General features: G+C 41.9%; 1 protein-coding gene across 1 annotated transcript in view; it reads left to right on the forward strand.

Annotated features, from left to right (window-relative positions):
* Positions 1–24,785, forward strand: part of ARID1B (AT-rich interaction domain 1B) — a 410,724-nt gene that overhangs the window by 353,052 nt on the left and 32,887 nt on the right. The window contains exons 9-11 of the mRNA XM_043887975.1: positions 15,981–16,126; positions 22,320–22,429; positions 23,129–23,287. Of these exons, the coding sequence (XP_043743910.1) occupies positions 15,981–16,126; positions 22,320–22,429; positions 23,129–23,287 (415 nt within the window). The remainder of the gene's footprint in view (positions 1–15,980; positions 16,127–22,319; positions 22,430–23,128; positions 23,288–24,785) is intronic.

Below are 24,785 nucleotides of genomic sequence, written 5' to 3' on the forward strand. Positions count from 1 at the left end.
CGTAAATCATATGAAACCCACTTGGCAAAGGCTCATCTTTGCAGCCCCATTCCTGTTGCTCTGAGTTTTGCCGTTTGTGTTTACACTATTCTTTCTGAAAAAGAAAGAAAGTTTTATTTCTATTTTAAATCTCCCTTCCTTTGCAGTATATATAACCTGTTGTGCCCCACCCGCTTTTTTTATAGCGGAAGCTTGAATGTGAGAAAACATGTGTAGTACATGTTTCAGTGCTGGCGATTAGGAAATTTGATTTTCAGCATCGTTTTTGCTTTACCTAACAGCTCCTCGCAGCAAATTATGTTTTTGCTTTTGTTTTCTCTCCTCATGGATAGCTCTGTGAGGTTAAAGTTAGGTTGGCAACTTGAAAAGGCAGTTCACTAAATGGCAGTTTTTAGGGAAGAAGTAGCTCAAACCTTTCAAAAACACAGTATTCAGAATTTGTTATGATGACTTCTTTCTCAAGTCAGAATCCTGAAGGGCCTAAAGCCTATGAGGGAATCTGAGAAAGACAGATTTGAGATGAAGGGAGGGAGTGAGCATGTGAGAGAGAGAGTGTGTATGGGTGTGTGTGTGCGTGTACATTTAGAGACAGAAAGCTAACTGCAAAAATGAAGGATTATGGCAGTTATGCTTCAGGGTTTCTCAACTAGTTGGATGTAAGATAGTTTAGAGAAAAAACAAAACAGATTTAACTAGTTTTGCTAATTCCTTCTTTAAGGGTGACACTGAGCGTGAAACTGCTGCCTTGAGTGTTTAAGGAACGTGGATGAATCAATTTTTGTCACCTTTTGAGTGAGGGACTCCCTCATTTTGATTTTCAGACAATTTATAATAGAATGTTATGAATCTTACTGTTCAGTTACTAGGTTAGCTGCATAATACTAGCCAGTAAGTTGAAATGAACAGTTTGTATGTAATATCTGTCCAGGGTAGCCCCCCATACACACTTGATATACTTTTTACTCAGAAGATGCCTTGCCGTATTCAGTTTTAAAACATTTCTAGATAATGTTCTGTTCTTTTGAAGCCATGAGAAGCAGAGAGTGGGAAACATGAGTTGTCATACTAAAAGCCTAGCCAGAGCTGGCAGATGACGTTCATATTCAGTCCAATTCTGACGGCAGTGTGTAGCATCACTTTGGAAGAATTCTGAGACATTGTCGAAGTGCAGGCAAGCCAAAGTTGGCCAGCAGTTTAGGAAAGATGTTGACTTACTGCTTCTAAAGAAGCATTTCCATGAATCCCAAGCTGTAACATAGTCCTTCATATTTGTTGAATGATTGACCTCTATGCTTAACACACATATACACACATGTGAAATCAATTTTCCTCAGTCATTTAGTGTGTTTTGCTTTCATTCATTCATTCATTCTAGGTGCCACCCGCCTGGTATTGTCCAGCAACTGACATTTTTGCTCAGTACAGCTGATCTGTGGATTTGGATATTTCTGCATTACCCAGATTTTTTTTTTTTTTTTTCTTAGAAATGAGCTCCAAGGAATATGCATGACTTCAGTGAATTTACAGAAGGCCTGGCAAGCCCTAGATCTTTAGGCCATGGTAGATTTGGATTCCTTGAAGTCAGCCAGCCCGAGCACCTCCTGTAGCTCAATGTTAATCAAGTCTCTAGTGGCTTGAGATGGTTTGTGTCAAAGTCCTGGCACAGAACTTTAGTAATGTTTTCATCAGAATCGGTTCAAAGAGGATGTAGAGTTCCACTTGTACAGTAATAGAATTTTAGAGCTGGAAGGACTTTAGATGTCATCCAGTCTGTACCCCTCAGTTTTATGATGAGGGAAACCAAGACCTACAACATTACTGCCCACGGTTATTTAGTTAGTTACAGGAGGGGCAAAGCAGACCCCAGGGCCGGTCTCCTGGACCTATTGCTCTTCTTGCTACTTAGTGCTGTCTCTTTAGATTTTCTTTAAAAAAAAAAAAAAGAAAAAGTTCTCTTAATTTTAGTTCCCTGTCATATCCAAAGGCAAATCTACTATTAGAAAGCAAATATTCATCAGTGTCTTACTGGCGACCCAACTTTATGTGCTGAGGTCTGGACTACTCGTCTTCACCGGAGGCTCCGTTGCAGCTGGAAGGAAGGCGGTGTTCTGCTCCCCACACAGACTCGCTGCGCATCACAGGGAGTTTATTTCTGGAGCCACACACCTCCTGAGATGGAGTGACAGTTTACTTGGTGGCACACAGTTGGGCTTGAATTTCTATCCTTTTCACCCTTTGATTGCCTGCCAATTACGCTTTAACATTTTGCATTTATTCTTGAGACTGGAGTGTAGCTGTTGAAGTAAGAATTCTGAGCCGTGCAAGAATAGAAACAGAAGTTGGCATTTTTACAAATGCATACATTTTCGTGATGCTGTTACAAGCCATATCTGTCATCCTTTTCTGTCCCTGAGAAACTCCCCAGTGGACTAACTGAATATCAGATGGAGGAAAACTCTCAGACTGCTTAGTTTTTTTTTTCTGTTTTTTTTTTTAAGGAGCAAAAATGAGTCAGTTTGAAGTCTCATTTCTCCTGTCTAGAAGGAATTATTATTCTGAATATCACAACCCTGAGTCTGGAGACCTACATTTTAATTCTTTCTTAAGTCATACTGAAAGATCAGATAACTGAAATCTAAATGCTTTTGTTTTTAGTAAGGTAGGAGATTAGAGATTTTAATTAATACTGTTTTTCAGTCTTAGCCACTCTTTAACAAGGTGAATAAATTTCATGAAGTCTTGGTAGCTGGGTCAGTAGCAACCTAACTCTTGGTGTTGACATGGCTGACTATTCTATGAGAGTCTCAGCAGTGGTTTCTCTGCTTGGAAACAGCACACACACACCCAGGTGGGTTGGTGTGTCCTCGTGGGCCTCCGTAGGCGCTTATGTCTGTCTTATGTGCATGTGCACACACACACATGCACACACCTTCCAGCAACTATTCTTTAGTGAGGTGTATTTATAATTCATTTTCCCTGTTGCTATTTGCCAGCAAGGCACTTTTTCTCTATTATTTCCTTGAAGCCAGTATGACGCAGTTCTGCTGATGGGCAAGGAGCCACTGATGTGGAAACCTAGTAATGGAGATGGTGCATTAATGTGTCAAAGAGAAGGAGAAGAAACGTATGTGTGTCAGGCCTCAGCTACATTGGGCTTGAAGAGGTCTGAGTGATTTGTGTTAACTAAGAATTTAGCCCTTTGGATTTTGGCCAATTAGGTTTTAAAATAATAGCTATGATTTGAAAAGCCATGTTATTGAAAGACAAAGCAAAAAGATTTCAAAGACTTAAATAGAGTTTTAATTTTTGCAATTAAATACAAGCCTTTGCTTTAACATCTAAACATTATGCTTTCATTTATAGCTCCTTTTTTTTTTCAAAATTAAGAATTTGAATGAATATTATTATGTTGATATTTTAAGATTGTGATTTCAAACAAATCTTTCAGTTTCAAAATTACTATGGCAGCCATAAACCACGTTTATTAGTCTTCAAATTAAAAAAAAATTAGTAAAACATAGTTTTTAAAAGACCAGGAGAAATTGTTTTTTAAAGTTTAATGAGATCCAGGGAATCAAAGTATGAAATGTACAGCAAACCTTTTAATAGACTAGAGTCTGTGAAGTTCCTTAAATGACTGGATATTATCTAGAGAGATTTTTAAATAAACACAGACACCCTCACCCCAGCCTCACACCAGGTGAGGCTCATGAGCCTGTGTTTATTGTTATAAACTGGGGGATCCTGGTGTGGGGACCAGCCCAGTTCTGGGGCCTGCGTTAGGGATTCCTGCAGCTGAAGAGCCCTAATGAAAAACACGGAGGGAGGAGGCAGGACAAGCCCGAGCTCAGGTGACCTGTGCTTTGTACCTGGTAGACACTGGCTGAAGACAACACTGGACCAGGGCTGGGGACACTGGGTAGAATTAGGAGAGACTGATGTTTAAATAGACCTGATACCTTAACTCAGGCTTAGGCGATCTTTTGTCTCATTTTCTACCTCCGAGTATCCTCTCACATAACAGTATCTTCCTGATACTCTGTGATATTCCGAGCTCCCCTCCGTACCTAGACCTGCCTTCTCAGGAGGTCTCCCATCCATGTCCCAGTCTGAACCTCTTACAGGGCCTCTTAGAGGGTGCCATCCTTACAGCCTAAGAGAGCTCACAGTGACATATGTATTGGGTTGGGGCTCTTATTAACCAGATGGGTCTCCCATCGGTGGAGTGCATGCCCCTTTTCACTCGTCCAGGCCACTTGTCTTCATGTCTGACCTCATGGGCCTCGTGACATCTCTGCCTCCACATACCACATACTTATACCGGACAAACAGATTAGCATATCTGGAATCAGCATTGCAGTCCACCCATGAAAAAGTCAGCAATGCAGCCCAGTCAGTCCCAGCTGTTCAGAGTTGTTCAAGTGTGGCTGTTGAGCGATCACGAATATGTCAGGTAGTACTGCTGGCCTCAGCCCCAACCTGCGGGGCTCTCAGGCTGAAACCCGGAAGGGTCAAGTGGTTCCCAGCCTGAAATCTCATGACTTCAACAGAGCTTTGAACTGAAGGCAACAGGAAGAGTTTATAAGTGGTGAAGAAGATATGATCCAGTCTGGGGCAGGGGAGGTGTCGCCGGTGACCGTGTGAAGATCATGGATGGAGAGGACGCTGGATTCTCTGACAGCTCAGAGGACCTCTCAGCTGGTAGCCGTGAGGCTGTGGGAGCAACTCCCTGCAGCTGTCCTGATCTTGACCTTCATTCTTATTTTGAGCTCCATTTCCATCGCATAGATTAAAATACCCAACTGTAAGGTGGTGCCATTGGTAAAGAATCTACCTCCCAATGCAGGAGATGCAAGAGATGCGGGTTCAATCCCTGGATTGGGAAGATCTCCTGGAATATGAATGGCAGCCCACTCCAGTAGCCTTGCCTGAAAAATTCCATGGGCAAGAGGAGCCTGGCAGAGTACAGTTGATGGAGTCACAAAGAGTCAGATAAGACTGAGCAACATAAGATTTTGTCCCTGTTAACTCTTAGTGGAATGGTTTTGACTGTAAAAAACCTACCAGGAAGAACTTGCTGGATCCTGCCCCTCCTGCTTCTTTGAGCAGCTGGGACAGACATAAAGAACTATAGTTTTGCTCCACTGTTAGGCCTTTCCTGCCACATTTTTACCCTAATTTTGAATAGTGTTAGACCACAACAAATTAAGTAACTTTGTAGTATTGATATGCTTCCTGACACTGCAGCCCTGGACAAGTGCATTCCTCATTAGAGGGTTTTAGAGTGTTGCTGTGGTAAAGCATATGAAATGCAGATCTCAGGACTCAAATTCTGTTTATTTTTCAGCCAACAGACTGGTCCACTAGAGTCTAAGAAGTCTAAGAATGGTCTATTGGGGTCTAAGAGGTCTTAAGAATGGTCTGTTAGGATCTAAAAAGTCTGAATATGCATGAGATCTGTGCCCTCTTGGTTGTCCCCTCCAAAACAGTACACGGGTCAGCTCGTTTCCAGCTACTCATTGGCTCCTCGTTGCCTGTCGTGCTGGTTTGCTCCCTGTGTGCGAGGTGCCCATACCTCCAAGGAGACCTATTCCTGAGTCAGCTCTCTCTCCCTTATGGCTTGTACACATGCAGGCAGTGTCTTGGTATGAGGCTGGGAACTCCTGTCACTGGAAAAGAATAGTCCCCTTTATAAGTCATTGGAGATCTTGAGTGGTGTTATGATCTCAAGATAAACTTTCTTAAAACAAAGATCTTGAAATCATGCAGTTAGAATGGGGCACTTTTTTCTTTCTATGGGGGACATCGGAGGCAACTCATTTTTTCTTTCACAAGGTTCAGCACATCCCATTTTTACCAGACAAGGGAACTGTGCACTAGCTATGGCTTGTTAGAGGCTGGTCGGAAGCCACAGGTGCCAGCATCCACAACGGTCTGGGGTCACCTCTTGCCCCAGGAAAGACAGGTTTGGGGCCCAGTGCTGCCCCTGTGGCTTTCTTAACACCCTGCACTTCAGTTCAGTTCAGTCGCTCAGTCGTGTCCGACTCTTTGCGACCCCATGGACTGCAGCATGTCAGGCCACCCTATCCATCACCAACTCCCAGAGCTTACTCAAACTCAAATCCACTGAGTCGGTGATGCCATCCAACCATCTCATCCTCTGTCGTCCCCTTCTCCTCCCACCTTCAATCTTTCCCAGCATCAGGGTCTTTTCAGATGAGTCAGTTCTTCGCATCCGGTGGCAAAAGTATTGGAGTTTCAGCTTCAGCATCGGTCCTTCCAAGGAATATTCGGAACTGATTCCCTTTAGAACGGGCTGGTTGGATCTCCTTGCAGTCCAAGGGACTCTCAAGAGTCTCCTCCAATACCACAGTTCAAAAGCATCAATTCTTCGGCGCTCAGCTTTCTTTATAGTCCAACTCTCACACTTGCACTTGAGAGAAGCATTGATGTCAAAATCTCTGAAGGTAGCATCTTCAAAAGGGAGACTTTTAGTCATTTTTGTATGATTGCCAGTAAACATTTCGTAATAACAGAACAGTGGGCTGAACAAACCAAAATCAACTTTGAGATGAAGAGAACATTCTTAGTTATCAATTACCAAACTTCAGGCAGCCAGAGAGTTTTTGCATTTTCCTCACACCCCGATGAGGAAGTCTCTCGCTTCAGAAGCCTAGAGCTCTGTTTGTTCTCCTGGCTGCTTTGTGAAACAAGGTGAAGACCAGTCAGCGGCTTTGGGAACAACTGAAACCAGTTACCTGCACTGAGGCAAAAAGGAAGTACTAAATCTCAAAATTGCACAACTGGTGGCATTTTCGATTGAGTGCCAGGAGCAGGACTGATAACAGGTTAGAGCCCTCTGAGAAGTCTGCACGGAGTAGTTAACAAAAAAGGAAACCAGCTTTCTGATGTGGGCTTTTAGGCAGTTCAGGATGGCATGTGCGGGATCCCTCCGTGCTTGGCCGTAACAACCTCACTGAGATGCGGGGTGAAGGAGACAGGGAGACAAGCAGCAGGAACGCTTCAGGCCCAGGCAGGCCCTGTGGGCACCACCGTGTTACACAAGCCCACGGTAGAGACCTGCATAGGAGAAATTCCACTCAGAAGAGTTATCTGCAAACGTGCACTCACAAAAGATGGTTCTGGAGAACAGGCTAACAGTCATCACCCCCTCTACTGAGAGGGCCTTCTTCATAGAGATGTCAAGTGTTATTACACTCCTCTTTGCCCACCCTTAAAGGAAAAGAACTTAAATGTATCCATTACCAAAGGGTTTGGGGGTTTATTAATTCATAGCTGGGAAATGACTGACAACTGTTAGGCTAACCAGTTTGTTGCTGGCATCCTACCCATTTCCATTCTCTCTAAGAGAACAGGCTGCCTTGGAAAGAGAATCATGTTCACAACAAGGGAAGACCTTAGACGACAGATCAAGAAGCCTTGTAAAAGGCATCTCCGCCTAGGGAGGAAGGATGAATATATGAAGGGACTCACCAGACTTCAGACTTGTGTCTCCAGCTGCCTTTTGGCCGTTGCCTCGGGCAGCTCAAGGGCAGCTCAGACCCCACGTTTCTTTCCCCCCAGTGTCTGACTCATCACCAGGTGCTGCCAGGTTACCTGTAAGGTAGCGCTCAGCCTCCCGTTGGTCCCCACTCAGCCCAGCTCCACACCACCCTGTTGCCCTGTGTTCACACCTCCCGCCTCAGGTGTGCCCACAGAGGACCACGCCTTTGAAATAAATACACATACCTTTGCTGCCATTTCTCCCATTTAAAACCCCTCACCTCTGTCAGCTCCTCTGAGGGTACAGGCAGAACCTCACAGAACCAAAGCCTCGTGTGACCTGGCCCTTCCGTCCTCATCTCTTTTGTCTCCTCTCCTCCCCTCACCTGATTAAGTCCCATTCCATCCCTCAGATCTCACCTGGGGAGATCCCTTCCTCAGGGGACACGCCCTGACCTTCTCAGGTGGGCCTGTCGATGCCTAAGGCGCTCCTCCTGCCTTCCCCGCCTTTCTCCTTCACCTATCAGTGAAACTGTTTGCATCCGCATAAGCATCCCCAGTGCTCACCCTTCCCCATGATCCACCCAGTGTGCTTGCCGTGGGCCACTCCCGGCTCTGGTGCCTGACTTCTGTTGGCTTTTGTCCAGGCCCCCGGTGTGCTCCTTCCTCCCCCGCCCCCACACCCGTCGTGAACACGTGACTCTAACTATCAGCTACGCAGAGGGCATTTCTGATTAATTTTGTTATTGTATTGATAGCATGTCTTCCTGAGTGAAAAGGGTGCGAGTTTTATTAAAAGTAGCATGTGGCTGTGCATCTTCCCAGGAGCCTACAGTTTTTTAAGTCATTGGCACTCGCGTTTGTTCTTTGTCTCAGGTTTAGTGGTGTCGGTGCCACTTTACCTTCACAGGGTTGATGTCTAGCCAGAGCAACTGGCTTGTTGAGATTATAACATGATTTCACCCCTAGAACTGTAGTTGTGTTTGTTATGAAAGGTGCATTCATGGATTAGCCACACCAAAAGTGGGCTACAGCTCAGACAGCTTTTGCTTTCCTTCTGATTGTGTTGTTTTGGGGGCAGAGCTAGTGATTTTCACTCTAAAGATATTAGATTTAGAATACAGTAAGTCCACTACATATAAACAGGTTTCATTCCAAGAGGGTGTTCATAAGTCCAGTTGGTTCATAAATCCACAAAGTAAGTTTGTAAGTCCAAGCTGCAGTTTCACTCATGCCTTATGTTGATGACACACATGTTCACATCTTTGATACTTTGCAACTTGAAGGTTCATATGTAAAGTACTCACTCTAATCTTGACTCAATGTGTCCCTCTTGGTATTGCTTTGGATGAGCTGCTGTGTAACTTAGGTTGCAAGTCTGTTTCACCAGCGATCTGGATATATACGTGCAAAATTTGTGTTTATAAAACAGTTGAAATAGGGCATCCTGTGTGATGTTGTGTATGCGATGGGAGCTCTCCAAGAATAAACTGCTTAAATTGGGCTTTTCAGAGTTTCAAGTTCCTGGTTCTGATAGCTTTGGGTTTTAAGTGAGAAAGTGCCCTAAATTTCAGTGAAAGTCTCTTTTAATTTGTCAGTAAGCAATCTTTTCTGGCTTTATAACTTAAACTATATTTCTGGCTTCGTAACTTAAACTATCTCCATAGTGACAGTTTGGAGATACGTGTGTTTGGTGGTCATGCCATTCTCCAGTAAAGCATGCTCTTTTTGAGCATAACTCAGGAATGATGTCTCCAGTACTGGAACTCTTCAGAGTGGAGCTTCCCTCCATGTGTCTTTGCCACTGGGGCTTTATAAAGTGACTTCACTCACATGGTGTCTGTTTCCAACATATTTCTTCTGTCTGCCCTGGTGGGTTAGTCGCTAAGTCATGTGCAACTCTTACTACCCCATGGATTACAGCCCACCAGGCTCCTCTGTCCATGGGATTCTCCAGGCAAGAATACTGGAGTGGGTTACCATTTCCTTCTCCAGGGGAATCTTCCTGACCCAGGAATCGAACCCAGGTCTCCTGCACTGCAGGCGGATTCTTTACCAACTAAGCTACAAAGGAGACCCTCTGTCTGCCCCTACTCTTCTCCAAAGAGCTGTGTCAGAAATCAGTTCATTCTCAAAATGAACATTTTACATGTTCCAGTCTATCCCTGTTAAAAGAATAGTAGTGAATGCTAAAACAATATGACCTAAATATTCTTTTAAAACACCAGAATCATCTACAGACTTTATTTTACTTTACATTTTATTGTAGTTGACTTTAAAATACGATATTTAGAAATGTGTGGTTACTCTTTATTGGATTTCATACTTATATTTCACCTGCTAAATTCAGACTGTGGTGGGAAGCTGTGTTCTCCTTTCTGTTTTCACAGTGAACCATTGGAAATGGTCGCTTTAAAAATCTGTGTTTGCTTCCGGGATTTTTCCCACAGAGCCAGCCCATTATTGGCAGATTTATGTGTCTTGTCTGAGAAATCTCCCGCGTGAATAAAAGGAGGATCTGTGAAAACCTGCTGGTGTGTGTGTAGACTGAGGAACAGGGAGAAACAGTGCTGGATGGAAGTGTAAACGGGCAGGCTCTGCATCTGAATTATTCAATTATTCTCGTTGTGATGACCTCCTTCTTGTCATGGAATGACAGATCTTAGACACCTAGATCTAGTCCCAGCTGAAGACTGATTAAAGTTCCTTTGGGTCATTCTGCAAGTCCACGCTTCTAAATGACAGCCCTGCACATCACATCTCAACACTTCCAGACTGGGGGGTCATGCCAGGCTGTACCCTGGCCCAGCCAGCACAGGGCCATGTAGTAAGTGCCTTGTGGTTTGTGGAGCCATCAACAGTCATTTTCACAGGACGCAGTCCAGTAGCCGCCTCAGCAGCATAACAGCAACAAAAAGTTATTTTCAGGTGTTTATCAGCCCACCCCCCTCAGACGTTACTGGGCCTCCATTGCCATAGCCGTTGTGGGTAAGGGATCTGTGGCATCAGGAGCACATCATTCGTGATAAAAACCATCTGAGCCCATAGACCCGCTAGAAACCGCAGCCCAGCAGTTCACAGACCCGAAGATCAAGGTGGGCCCCTTTGCTGTTCCATTTGGGTAGCATTCTATGTTAAAAATGTTTCCCTTATGTGAATTTGTATTTGTGGCTGTTTTTGTTTTGTTGCTCTTGTTTCCTTTTGAAAAAAGGAACTGTCTGGTGACTATTTTGCGCTCCTGATTCTGTTCGGAGCACTCCACATGTTGCAGTGTCAGAAAGAGCTGGAAGTCCATGAGCACTGCCTGTGGTCCTGGGAGCAGTCATTGGCTCAGCTGCGTCAGCTTTCTGTCATGAGCCCTGGAAATGCTCTTGTCGGAGGCTCCACAGTAGTTGGAGCACTCAGCCTAATCAGAGAGGCTACCATCTTCTGTTTCCTTCCAAAAAACAAATTGTCTCCATTTCCAAAATTCAACAGAGGCCATTGAAAGCTCTTTTTTAGTATAAATCCCATTTTGCTTGTTCAAAATTACCAATAGTCTTGGCAGTGGTTTCCAGAGCAGTCATGAATAGAGTTTCTTCTGTGATGATGACAGACTGGCTGTCTCCCCCACTTAGACAGGTGGCCAAGTGTGTGCTCGTGAGCACGAAAGCCCTGGTCTCCTGGGAGGCTCGTTTCCTTCTCAGCTCCTTCCTGCTTGGATACCACCCAGGAGGCCTGTAGCCCCCAGGATAAGTGCCTTCCTTGAGGTCAGTGTCCAGGGGTTGATCTGTCCACTTCCACCACCTCTCACTGTGTCCACCTCACTGAGTGAGCCCTCCAGGAACCTAGAGAAAAGCACCGCTCTGGTTTGTCCCTTCCTACAACAGAAGAGGGCGGCAGAGGATGAGATGGTTAAATGGCATCACCAACTCAATGGACATGAGTTTGAGCAAACTCCAGGAGACAGTGAAGGAAGGACAAGGAAGCCTGGAGTTCTACAAGTCCATGGGGTCGCAAAGAGTTGGACACTACTGAGCAACTGTGTAACAACAGCAACAAGACAACAAAACAGAAGTGTGGCAGACCCAAGGAAGGGACGTGGCAGGCTGCCTTGTGCCATGGAGAGTCTGCTGTGCCGGGGGGCCCTGAGAGACGATATATAGTATACTGGTCTGTGAGCAGGCTTAGGGGCTTCTCCTTCTGCCACTTACTAGCTGTGTGTCTTCAGGCAAGTTTTTTAATCTCTCTGATCCTTATTTTCTTGCTGTTTGTGACCATAATGCTACCTCCTTTCCTCCAGGAACTTAAAAAATTCCATGTATAAAGTACCTAGAAATCATGTTGGGCATATTTGTCAGTACTTAATAAATTACTAATATTTATCATCATTATCAGTTCCTCCATGTTCATGTGTAACACTGGGCTCAGAGCTTTCCTCCTGGATCCCAGTGACAGTGGATAGTGTCACTAGTGACAGAGTCAAGAGCCCTGGCTTTTCAGTCTGACTTTTAAAGACAGAGGCATAGTTTCATTGAGGACCATTGTAACCAGCAGCTGACATCCACTGCACGGACCTTTAAATCTTAAACTTTTTGTTATTTTTAAAACCTGTTATGTGCACTTTCATCATCTTATGGTGATTGAAGATGCAGACTTGGGGGAGAAATAATAGAATTGGGCCTTTGAGGTTACTTAATTTAACCATCTGCCTGGTGGATTTTATACTCTGATTCTTTTTTTTTCCACCTCAGTTGTAAACAAGTGTGCTTACGGAACTGTGAGTTTCAGACACATGTTAGTTTCACCAAATGTGAAACTGAATTTGGTGGAAGCTTGAAAAGGTGGTCATCTATCCAAATGCCCATTCACAATGATAAAAACATTTTCTATCAATTCATTCATTTAACAAATACTTTTTAGTAGCTGTGATGTACTCATTTGTACTTCTCAAAAGGCATACATTAGAAGAGCCAAGACGTGAACCTAAATTATGTTAATATACAAAGGAAAGTGCAGAAGCTATAAAGCTATAAAAAGGCACAGAGTCTGGAGAAGGCAGAGCTTCCAGATCAGGGAATAAGGAGGGCCTTCGTAGAGGTGACCCCTAAACCTGTATTCTGAAGTTGGCTGAAACTTGAAAGCAGTCACTGAGTTGGAAGTAGTCTCCAGAAAACACAGCCTGTTCATAAGTCAAGGATGATCTTCATCTGGTTTATCAGCTAAGAGAGAATGATCCCGATAGGTGCTACTTGTTTTCTTGTGAAACAGTTGCATAAATGCTAAATTGTCATGTTGAAAGAAAACACCTTAGAAGAGAACCAAAGATACTAAAGTTAATGTCAGTAGTCTACATTGTGGATGTTTAAAACCCTGACCATATTGGGATATGTTCATAGCTTCTGAGCAGTGTATTTATAAGTATTTGATGACTTAGAGATGAATCGGAAACCACTGGGTGATCTTAGACACATTATAATGACCTGCAGTCTAATGCCTACCATCTTCAGTTACCCAGAGGGGGACTTAGGTGAGCTGAGAATTCAAGGCAGAAATAACACTCCTTCCTCCCAGAGCCACACTCACATTAGCCTTTCAGCCGTCTAGGGTATTCCTTCCAAACCATCGTAAGTGTTAGTTTGTGTAGAATTTCTCTGAATGGTTGATATAATATTTAAAAGAAAGAAAAAACCACGCAAGCCCTTGATACTTGGAATATTCAGCTAGACCAAGTTTGAACTTCTACCAAGCAGAAAGTTGAATCCACTGAAAATAGCTGCACTTAAAGAATAGTATTTTTTAATGACCTATGTTAATTTCTTAAGTAATCTCTTAAATTTTTTTTTTTTTACTGTTATGCATTAAGAACCACTAAATGACAGTTTAATGGAGGTGGAGGGGGTTGTAATCATAATTTGGAACAGATAAGCCAGGTGTCTGCATTTTTCAGTTCAGTTCAGTCGCTCAGTCATGTCCAACTCTTTGCGACACCATAGACTGCAGCACACCAGGCCTCCCTGTCCATCACCAACTCCCAGAGCTTGCTCAAACTCATGTCAATCGAGTCAGTGACGCCATCCAACCATCTCATCCTCTCGTGCCCTTCCCCTCCCACCTTCAATCTTTCCCAGCATCAGGGTCTTTTCAAATAAGTCAGTTCTTCGCATCAGGTGGCCAAAGTGTTGGAGCTTCAACATCAGTCCTTCCAATGAATATTCAGGACTGATTTCCTTTAGGATGGACTGGTTGGATCTCCTTGCAGTCCAAGAGACTTTCAAGAGTCTTCTCCAACACCATAGTTCAGAAGCATCAATTCTTTGTTGCTCAACTTTCTTTATGGTCCAACTCACATCCTTGCATGACTACTGGAAAAACCATAGCTTTGACTGTATGGGCCTTTGTCGGCAAAGTAATGTCTCTGCTTTTTAATATGCTGTCTAGGTTGGTCATAACTTTTCTTCCAAGGAGCAAGCGTCTTTTAATTTCATGGCTGTAGTCACCATCTGCAGTGATTTTGGAGCCCAAGAAAATAAAATCTGTCACTGTTTCCATTGTTTCCCCATCTATTTGCCATGAAGTGATGGGACCAGATGCCATGATCTTCGTTTTTTTGAATGTTAAGTTTTAAGCCAGCTTTTTCACTCTCTGCATTTTTAGCCCTCCTATCAGCTTTACTCCTAAGAGTAAATGTTAGTAGCCAAAACTTTGATAAGCTTTTTTTTTAAGTGTACTATTTACATAAGAAAAGCTTGACTACCAACAGTGGAGTCTTTGCAAGATTTTGCAGTACTGCCATTATCTTTCTTTCTGTATCATAATTTTCCCGGGAAAATTAAACCACCGTGCTGTTCAAACCTCTCCCCCTACCTTTCCCTGCCTCATTACCAACAGTTAGAGGAATGACATTGTGTGACAGTTGTCTCCTTCGGTTCAAAGACTACCCTTTTCCTCTTTGCAGGATTTAAGAGAAATTTGTCTTTCTCAGAACATAGGCACAAAACTAAGTCACTATAAAAATGAGTCTGCACAACAGTGGGGGGAGGGTTGACTGGGAGCCTCTTGGGTCACTTGTCTCCAGTATAAAAACTCCTTTGTTGTTGTTCAGTCACATGTCATGTTTAACTCTTTGCAGCCCCATGGACTCTGCAGCACACCAGGCTTCCCTGTCCTTCACTATCTCCTAGAGTTTGGTCAAACCCAGGTCCACTGAATCATTGATGCCATCCAACCGTCTCATCCTCGGTTGCTGCGTCCTCCTCCTGCCTTCAGTCTTTCCCTGCATCAGGGTCTTTTCCAGTGAGTCAGCTCTTTGCCTCAGGTGAACAGAGTATTGGAGCTTCAGCTTCAGTCCTTCCAATAAATATTCAAGGCTGATTTCCTTTAGGAGTGACTGGTTTGATCTTCCTGCAGTCCAAGGGACTCTCAAGGGTCTTCTCCAGCACCACAATTCAGTAGCATCAGTTCTTCAGCAGTCAGCCTTCTTTATGGTCCAACTCTCACATCCATTCATGACTACTGGAAAAACTATAGCTTTGACTATACAGACAGACCTTTGTTGGCATAGTGATGTCTCTGCTTTTTAACACTCTGTCTAGGTTAGTCATTACTTTCCTTGCAGAGAGCAAGGGTCTTTTAATATTAGGGCTGCAGTCACCATCTGCAGTGATTCTGAAGTCCACGAAAGTAAAATCTGTCACTGCTTCCACTTTTTCAAACCCATTATAGGACCAGATGCCATGATCTTAGTTTTTGAATGTTGAGTTTTAAGCCAGCTTTTTGCCTCTCCTCTTTCACCCTCATCAAGAGGCTCTTTAGTTCCTCTTCACTTGCTGCATTAGAGTGCTATCATCTGCATATCTGAGGTTGTTGATATTTCTCCTGGCAATCTTGAAGTTCTACAAAAAGAAGTAGAAGTCTGATGTTTACTGTGTAATTTTAACATAGGGAAATTGATGTGTTTTTAATAGTACCTAATTGCACAATGTTAAAGGGAGTTTTGGAATTTCTTTCTCCAGTATTCATTATATCAGAAAATTTAGGTCAAAGAAAAAAATTTTTAAACAACATTTTCACACTGCCCATCTGCTTTTTATTTCTTGACTTTTGGTTTTTGATGCAAGGGGTATTCAGTCATGTTAATGAAGAGTCAAATCTTTTTAAATGTTAGAAATTAATTTTGCTTGCTTTTGTAATTCCTGTTCTTATTTCAAGTTCCCCCTTTCCTGTTCATATTCCTCTCTATAAATTATAACCCGGAACACCTGACAAGATTATTTGTGGAACTTATATTATTTGGAATTTTTACATAGTGCATTAAATAATTACTTAGCAGTAGAGTTCAGCCTTTTGCTTCAGGAAATAAATTGTTTTAAGGGAAGAAGAAAAATAACGGCCCCACCCCTTACATAATGGCTGCCACGGTGAGAAATGACTGCCGGGTAAGCTGCGGCTCCTGTGCGTGGTCAGTATACGGATGCATGTGCTTTCTCTTCATGTAGGCAAGGCGGCTTTCCCGGCATGAATCAGAGTGGACTCATGGCTTCCAGCTCGCCCTACAGCCAGCCCATGAACAACAGCTCTGGGCTGATGAACACCCAGGCGCCCCCCTACAGCATGACGCCCAATATGGTGAACAGCTCAACAGGTAACCTTGGCAGCTCCCTGCTTCCGAGGGCTGCCCTCCCCATCCCCTCTTCTCCTCGTTGGTGTGCACCACTGAGAGTGTGGAAGCAACCCGAGCTGTCAGATCATTTGTGGAAAGGGGGGAAATACTGCTTCTCTTGGTTACTTGCTCCATCTATTAAGTCTTAGAAACATTACATTTTATGTAAATTATTTTATTCATTCTGTGTTTGTGTGATATGTGGATGTATTTCAAGTGTCATTGGAGATTGCTTGCAAAGTATTTACATACACTAAGCTCTCTTTATCTTTGGACATTATTGGAAGATCCCATGACAAAGTCTGTAGTCTCTGTTTGCTGGTGGTGGAGATAAGCATTAAAATTCATATCTCAAAGGAAATGATTGAAGGGTAGGACAAGGTGGTATTTGAAAGAGGGTTTTGTTCTTTTTTTTTTTTTTTTTTCGTTTAGGGAAACTCACCTTTAAATGTATGCATGAAAATAGTTGTTGTTAAAAAGTGCTATTTGTAGACTCTGTTGAGAAATCATGCATTTTTTAACAATTTGTTTTAAATTTTTCATGACACTTAATTTTTTCAGAATACTCCATGATCTCAATAATCTTAGCGAATCTCATCTGATTAGTGGACTAAGAGTGTTCTAGCAGTTTATGGAAGTAACAAGAATGTCTAAAACTGTGCACATGTTCCACATTGTTAGACCCCTTAGGTCCTGAACCACCTCCTTAAAATCCATCTAAGTATCCAGGGATGATGAGCACTGCTCTTTAAATGAGAAAATGCTGACGTGTTTCACTTGACCTGTTAACTTTTTCTGACACCTACATTTTGGGTAGGATTCCCCCTGTAGTTAATCTGGAGCTTTGCGTAGCCAACTGTGTGTCCTGCAGTGCTTTACGATGTGTTAGGAAAACCTCGTTGAGTCAGAAGCTGGGCTCCCACTTATTAACCTTTTTTCATTTCCTCTGCCTTCCGCCACCTTTCTGACCTCTCCATCTTTGAAAGGCCGCCCCAGGAGCTGTTGTCTCTTGATCAGGAAGGACAGACGGCTAGAGACTGGGCTTGCATCCCACTGAGCGTCTAGCATTTGTTGGTTTCTAGGGCCTAATTTAATAGTGCCATTCCTGATCACTTCTCCTTAAAAGTTTATGGAAGAGGAAAAAATGGAAACTATTGGTGAAAATGAAACTTTTCAAATAAATAAATAGCCCTTCCTGATGTTAAGCAGTCATTCATCCCGGCGAGGTGGATGTTCTCACATTTAAGATGAAAGGTGAAAAGCTTGAGCTAGAAGCTTTCCCTTTCCTTCCCAGCACCGTCCCAGGTAATGGTGTATTTGGGTTATGACATTATGTGTTTTGTCTGGCTTGCTGAAATAAAATTACTTTAGAGCATTGAAACTGCACAATAAATTTTCCCCACTATTAGCAGCACTCATTTTTCCCTTTTTTCCTTTGGACCTAGAGCCACAAAAATAACCAACAACAAATAGATGCCCTGCCTAAGAAGATTTATGTATTCCTGAGTAGTAACCAATTTAATGGAGATTCACAGAGAGGGTTTCTTTTTATTATTATTATTATTCAGATAATTCAGCTATTTGTTATTTCGTACAGAGGAAATGTTCAATGAAAGGCCATTTATCCTCATGGTCTTTTGTATGGGCCAGTAGTAGTATATTTTTTATTGCATTGTGCATTTTGAAATATTGAATTTTTAATAATTTAAGCATTTATCAAATTTTCCTCTACCCATTTATATGATTTGATTTCAGCTTTATTAAGTCAAGTGCTACCTGATAAAAGTAATCATCCAGTATATCCAAGGAATATTGATGATTTAGCATTTACTGTGTGTCTATTGATGGATACAGGTGAATCTGCTTAACTGCCTTACAGTCTCTGAGGGACTTGGGAATGACAGAGGAGCCCACAATTACAGTGCAGCTCCTGACAGGAATTGTGGTCTGAAGGTGTACACTTGACTTGTCTAGATTTGCGCTTGTCTAGACTTGTCCATGGGGTCGCCAAGGGTTGGACACGACTGAGCGACTGAACTGAGAGGTGGGCCAGAAATGGCTTGGATCATCACCACCTCAGTCTTTCTGGTTTGGGCCCATGGAGATAAATTACCAGTAATAACAGCAAAACATTTTCTCCAACCATGGACACTTTTTGGATACAGTACATATAATACAAATGATGGCCAGTGGTGTTTTAGGAACCTCAGTTAGCAGCTCATGCAACCGGCATTCCAGCATGTTCTTTGCCGAATTCAGACAGTTGTCCTGTAGACAGTGTGCTAGGCCAAAAAACAAGTTCTCCTGTGTAGTGTGACAAATTGTTACAAGCATCAGTGAGCAAGTGATTATTTAAATGGAGTCAGTGTGACTGTGAATGTGGCAATTCTCTCCTCCCATCAGATGCGGGGAGAAGCGGGATGGTGAGCAGAGGGCTTGCTTCCCTCTAAAGAAGCGGTTATAATATATATTTGAACTAAAAGATTAGAATTATGTATTACTATGGGAAAAACTGCAAATCAAGTTTAACCTTATTAAATATACCCTTATATAATACTGGTGCTGTTGGTTACATTGTACTTATTCGTGTTTCATTTTATAATATCATTAGTCATATAATTATCTACATGTAAACCATCACCTTAAAGAAGATATCTAAATTTTATAAAATATATCTACCATCTGTGAGTCTAAGTTCACCTCAGCAGAAGTCACTGCACAGAGTCTTAGCACATTTCCCTCCGAATAACCTAAGAGTAAATGAGCGGCCTTGTGGCACTGTGGCCAGGCACCGCCCCCTTGGAGGCAGGTCAGCATAGGGAAGTTTCAGGGGATTGTTTCAAAGCTCTGCTGACCCAGCCAGACAGAAGTGTTTGTCCTGAGCTTTTCTCATGCCCTTTGTATTCTGTATTAACTGTATTCTCTATATATTTGCTACATATAAAAATGGTGAATATCTGCAAGTGTATACACTCAGATAGACCCTTTTGTGTTTTCAAAAACAATGAGTTAAACATTTACAAAGTATTTTATTTGCCATGAAAAGAAAAAGAACTGTTAGTGTGTTTCTGGTCCAGTTTTACCATCTTCTGGGAATAATTTTGTAGCTGTGAAGGGAGACTAAGTCAAGGAAGCTGGAAGGGTAGGAATGAATGTTTAAGTTCACTTTTACTCACACCATATGTTTTTTATGTTCTTGTTGAATATCTTAAATACAGGGTGGGATAGCTGCCTTAGGACCTTGACCCACACTTACTTTAAGAGCTCATTCTTCTCTTAAACGCCAATGGTAAAGCCAGAGGCTAGTACTTGAGATGTATATGCAGTACCCACACAGCTCTCTCTATAGTCACAGGTTCTTTACTGCCCCGTTTCACGTCTGAACTTTACACATGGGATTACTGATGTCAGTAGGAGGAACAGTGCTTTGACTTAACACATCCTTATAATATTGGGGGTCTTTTTCTTCTGGAAAAGGAGAAAAAAATAGTGCCCTGGGAGACATATGACTGTTTGCAATGATTCACTGAGAATTCTGGTAACAAGTCAAAAATAAACTTTTTAACGAAAGGAACAGTAAAAGCCACAGTAAGGAAAGACCTTATGATCCATTTGGTAAAATAAAACACAGGAGATGCAGGTTTGATCCCTAGGCCAGGGAAGATACCCTGGAGGAGGAAATGGCAACCCAAGCCAGTGTTATTGCCTGGAGAATTCCGTGGTCAGAGGAGCCATAAAGAGGCAGACACGGCTGAGCGCGTGACACGCGAGGCGGGAGCGCACAGCAGAGCTGTTCCTCTATGTTCTGTGCTTACGTTTCTCTCAAACTAGTTTTAAAAATACTTACGTTTGCATACCCTGAATGCCCATTTAAAAATATATGATAGAAAATGAAGAAATTTGGGGAATTTCAAACCCCTATACATGCTTATATATTCATCACAGTGTGATTTTTAAATCACTCTAAATTGTCATTAATTATCATAATTCAGTATTGGCTTAATGCTTTCAGTTAAAAAAAATTACTTTTGTGTACATTAACACATTTAATGCATGAAGAAGGAACTACTAAGAAATTACTAATTCCTAGTTTTCAAAACTCATATTCATGTGTAATTTATTATAAATACTGACAAACTGTCATAATCTTAGAAGGAGCAGGACTTAACAGAAGCCCCATGCCCATGACTTGCCACTTTTCTCTGGAATTGTGTGATTATCGTTCCTTTGAGCCCACTCAGAATAGCTAGCCAAGGACATGTGGACTTGGGTAAAGAAGCCCTGCTTTCCACATTTGCCCTGCTTTTTTTTTTTCTCTTCTCTTCTTCTCAAAAGGGGGTTTCTTCATGTAAAGATGTTCCTGGTAGACCCAAGAGGTGAAGCTGCAGGAAAGCCATCCGCTACTTTGCACAAGGCTGTCTTCTTGGTGTAATATCTCTCAGCTGCTTTTTTGAGGTTTCACACATTCACAAAAATAACTGCATTTTTAGCTGATCCCAATAGATTTTTCTCTGCAGCTGCATCACTTGAAAAAGCTTTTTGTTTCAGTTCTTAAAGTCTAAGTATTGAAAGTAATTTGAAAAAAGAAAGAAAGAAAAACATCCCAATTATGATTTGTGTGTGTGGTGATGACTTCAAGGGCTGACTGGGCTGCAAATGGGCTTTGAAAAACAAGCCAATGTGCCCATGGAAAATACAGGCATTTCAGAGTGCATCATTGAGTGTGCTGATGTAAACTCACGGGCACGTGGCCGGGTAGGCTTTTTTGGCAGGACCTCTGGTCTCAACCTGCAGTGATGCTAACGATATTAGCAAATTAACACCACCAAGCTTGCCAGCTAATTCGCCAGAGCCCTGCTCACTCTCTCACTGCTGTAATTAAAACTAATTATTTTCTAAAACATAGTAATACATGAATATGTGCAATAATCATTTTGTAGTGGGCAATCTGTGGAGCCTTTTTTTTTTTTTTAAGCTTTTTTTCGTATTTTGGCACATTATGCTGCATGTGCATGGTGGTGGTTGAGCCAGCACTTTGATTCTCAGAATGTGAAATGGGTCCTGTTCATAAAACCTCGAGTTTTATTTTCTTTTGAAATGGGAATGTTTTCTGGTTCTCACTCATTTATAAGGCTCGTGATTCTCTCCCCTCTCACTTTCTCCTCCCACCTCTCCTCACTCTGCCTCTTCACACCGCTGGGTGGTGTGGCACTCACAGCCCAGTGCTGTGCAGATGGTTTGCACAGTGGGGTTCTATAGAAATGCAGCAGTTAAGCCCTGGATAGCTACATGATTCCCTACTCTAGCCTTGTTCTTCCTTTAAAAAGAAAGCTGAACCTGTATTTTTAAGTTAAAAATGTCTACCAGTATTGCAGGTAAATCAGTTGACCTTTGGGAACCTTTCATTCTATAGCCTAAATGAATCTGACTGAATTTCTGAGCCAGGAGCTAGAAGATGAGTCTTGCCCGGGATAGCAGGGTTGACTTGAGCTGGTGTGGGTGTCTGACCTGGGCTTTTGAACTGCAGCTGAGGACTGATCCGTGTACATCCTGCCCCAGAATGAAAGGAAACCAGCCCCATTGCAAAGTAATTAGAAATCCTCTCCTTCACAAATGACTTTCAATGATTGCTTTTGAAATCATCTGTTAAAACCGTCTTCCGTCCTTGTAGCCTAGGCCATATGTAATAGATGTGACTTTTGAATGAAATAATATTAAGTGGTAAGTGATGTTACAAACTATGGATTGTGTGAATTTAAGAAGTTAAGAAAGCAGTAAATCCTCCACTCAGCCACTGAAAATACACACACCCAGCCTCTGCTTCCAACACCTAATTAGCAATTTGGTTGTTGAGCATATTTCTGTTTGCACCTCCATGATTAAAACCATAATAGTTTTGAAAACATAATATTGATAATAGTTGACTTTCGATGGCTTAGGTCTTGAGTTAAATGATTGCTTTTCTCCACCTCAAGATAAAAAAGGATTGCAAGAATCCCTTGCTACTTAGATTGCAGAAATTAGCATTCTCTGAGTTACAGTTTCTTTCTCCATTTTTTTCTTTCCTTCCTTGGAGGGAAATTTGGGTGTCCCATCACTCAGTAGCTTGTGTTAGTGAGCACAGCCTGACAAGTCACACGTATAATCCTAAACTCTCTCTCCTGTTTTCGATTAGCATCTATGGGTCTTGCAGATATGATGTCTCCGAGTGAATCCAAGCTGCCCCTGCCTCTCAAAGCCGACGGTAAAGAAGAAGGCAGTGCACAGCCGGAGGGCAAGTCGAAGGTACTCCTCCTCCTCTGCACGTGGTGTGGGGCCTGCTCGCCGAAGCTGCCGTGTGCTCTTTTTTCGTTTGGTTTCTTCTCTTCTGCATGCCTCCATCTTGTGCGACAGTCTTGTTTGCAGTCTTCTTTCCCCACCCCCTTCATGGTGTGGATCTGAAAGTTACTAGTTCTTATGGCATTTAACTGGGCGTGGGAGGGGGCGGAGGGACAGGACCCACCCAGAGAAGTGCCTGGGGGTGGGGAGAAGGAAGGGATCTTGCCTGGTTTTGATACTTGCAGCCATTTTCTCTGCCTTCAGTTTATAGCTTCCTGTTTTGGCCGCCTCAGCAACAACAACATACTTAATATTTTGCTTTCCTGCCTTATTTGATAAATAAGGTGAACAGCTTTCTTTTTTTTTTTTCCTTTCTTTCTTTCATAAGGGGTAACCCATGCTTAGCATTCCATGTAAGCTTGAATAAGCATGGTGGCTTAGTGGTCTTATCCAGCATCCAGCAAACTTACCAAGTTATACTAATTAAGAATGTTGTTTTAATACCTTTATATGTGTGTGGTTTTGTGTGTTTGTTTGTACATGTCTTTATATATATATATCTTATATATAAAAATTAGTCTGTTAAACTGGATGTGCTTTTTGTTATTTTAAATAAAGTTTGCCCTACCTTTGTCATTTTTTTTTTTTTTTATTCCTCTACCACAGGATAGCTACAGCTCTCAGGGTATTTCTCAGCCCCCAACCCCCGGCAACCTGCCAGTCCCTTCCCCAATGTCCCCCAGCTCTGCTAGCATCTCCTCATTTCATGGAGATGAAAGTGATAGCATTAGCAGCCCAGGCTGGCCAAAGACTCCATCAAGCCCTGTAAGTGGCTCTGGTTTTTTGTTTTTTGGTTGGTTTTTTTGTTTTGTTTTGTTTTTTTGGTTTTTGGGGGTTTTTTTGATAATTAATTCTACTTTAATGCTTGCTTATTAATTTGTTTTATAAGACTTTTTCTTCATAATTTATCCATGAAAGGATTTTCTTCATAATTATACTAGTAACAAAATGAATAAAGTTTGTATGCATCATAACGTAAGTTGATTTCTGATAATGAAACCACTGATATAAAGAAGCATCTCTAAGAAGCATGTGATTGTGCTACTGGGCCCAAACTCCTTCACACAGTGACTTTGTTTAAATGTCTAACCCATTGTGTGCTTCTGGAAGATCTTTAAAATGAGTTAACTGTCCATTTACATGGTAACTAATAGCAGCCATGGAGTAAATGATAAGTTTGGCCTTTGGACTAAATCTTTCAAGGGCTATTGTGTCTAAAACATCTTATGTCAAAACTACCTATATCTTGAAAATATAAATACTACACTCTGGGCACAGTTCAGCATGTTATAGCCCTACTTTGTTTCAATTTATTTGTCAGAAAATAACAGAAAATTTGTAGAAATGTTAGCGTATGTGATTATTTGGAACGCTACTCATAGATTAATGTGTGCCTACATTAGAATCATTTGAGATAGAAAAATTACATCCTGTGCAAGCATGCTGAGAATGTTAAAATTGTTGATTTTATATGATATTTTTAAAAAGTGGAAATGTATATATAAGGGAATTTTTTTTTGCCTTAGTATTCTTCTGTCTGTAGAGCTAGGCTTTTATTTTCCTACTAAAGAAATTAATTCTGTGCCATTAAAGAAGAAGAAGAATGGCACTGTAGTAACCTTTATTTTACATTCATATAGGGAATCAAAAGATCTTTTAAAAAAAAAAACTGAACATGCAATTACTTGCCAAGAAGGCTTAATTAATACGCTAATTTTTGTAAGACAATGTATTGAAGAGCACAGCTCAGGAAAAGCAAGTTGGAGGGAAGAAGACTCTAACTGCAGAATCTGGCAATCTAGTCAAAACCCCACAAGGAGGCTGCTATTAATTATCCATTCACTGGTTTAAACAGATAGAGCTGAAGGTTTGAAGATTTGGTAGTTCCAGTAAATGTTTGTAAAATTCATGTGGAGCTCTACTATAACCAGCATTTTCCTTTTCAGGGGAAGAAAGGGCAATATTCACTGTTAGCTCTTCTCTAGACATGTGTTTCGCTTTTTCAACAACCAAGATGAAATGAAAAAATGCTTCTAGTATGGGTTATGCAGAACTAATGAAAGAGAGAATGCAGCTCCTTAATTCTGATATCTTTGTGTTATTCGCTTTGAGTCTCAGAAGGCAGCCAACATGGGGAGGGGGGTTGTCCCATAATCTATTCTGATTTTTCTTTTCATTAAAGAAAAAACATTTTTGAATCAGTGATATTCTCAAGTCAACAAATAGAATCCCATGTATAACTTTTCAAAAACATTTGTTTATT

The sequence above is a fragment of the Cervus elaphus genome, chromosome 26, assembly GCF_910594005.1.
Source record: "Cervus elaphus chromosome 26, mCerEla1.1, whole genome shotgun sequence".
NCBI classification, from domain to species: Eukaryota; Metazoa; Chordata; class Mammalia; order Artiodactyla; family Cervidae; genus Cervus; species Cervus elaphus.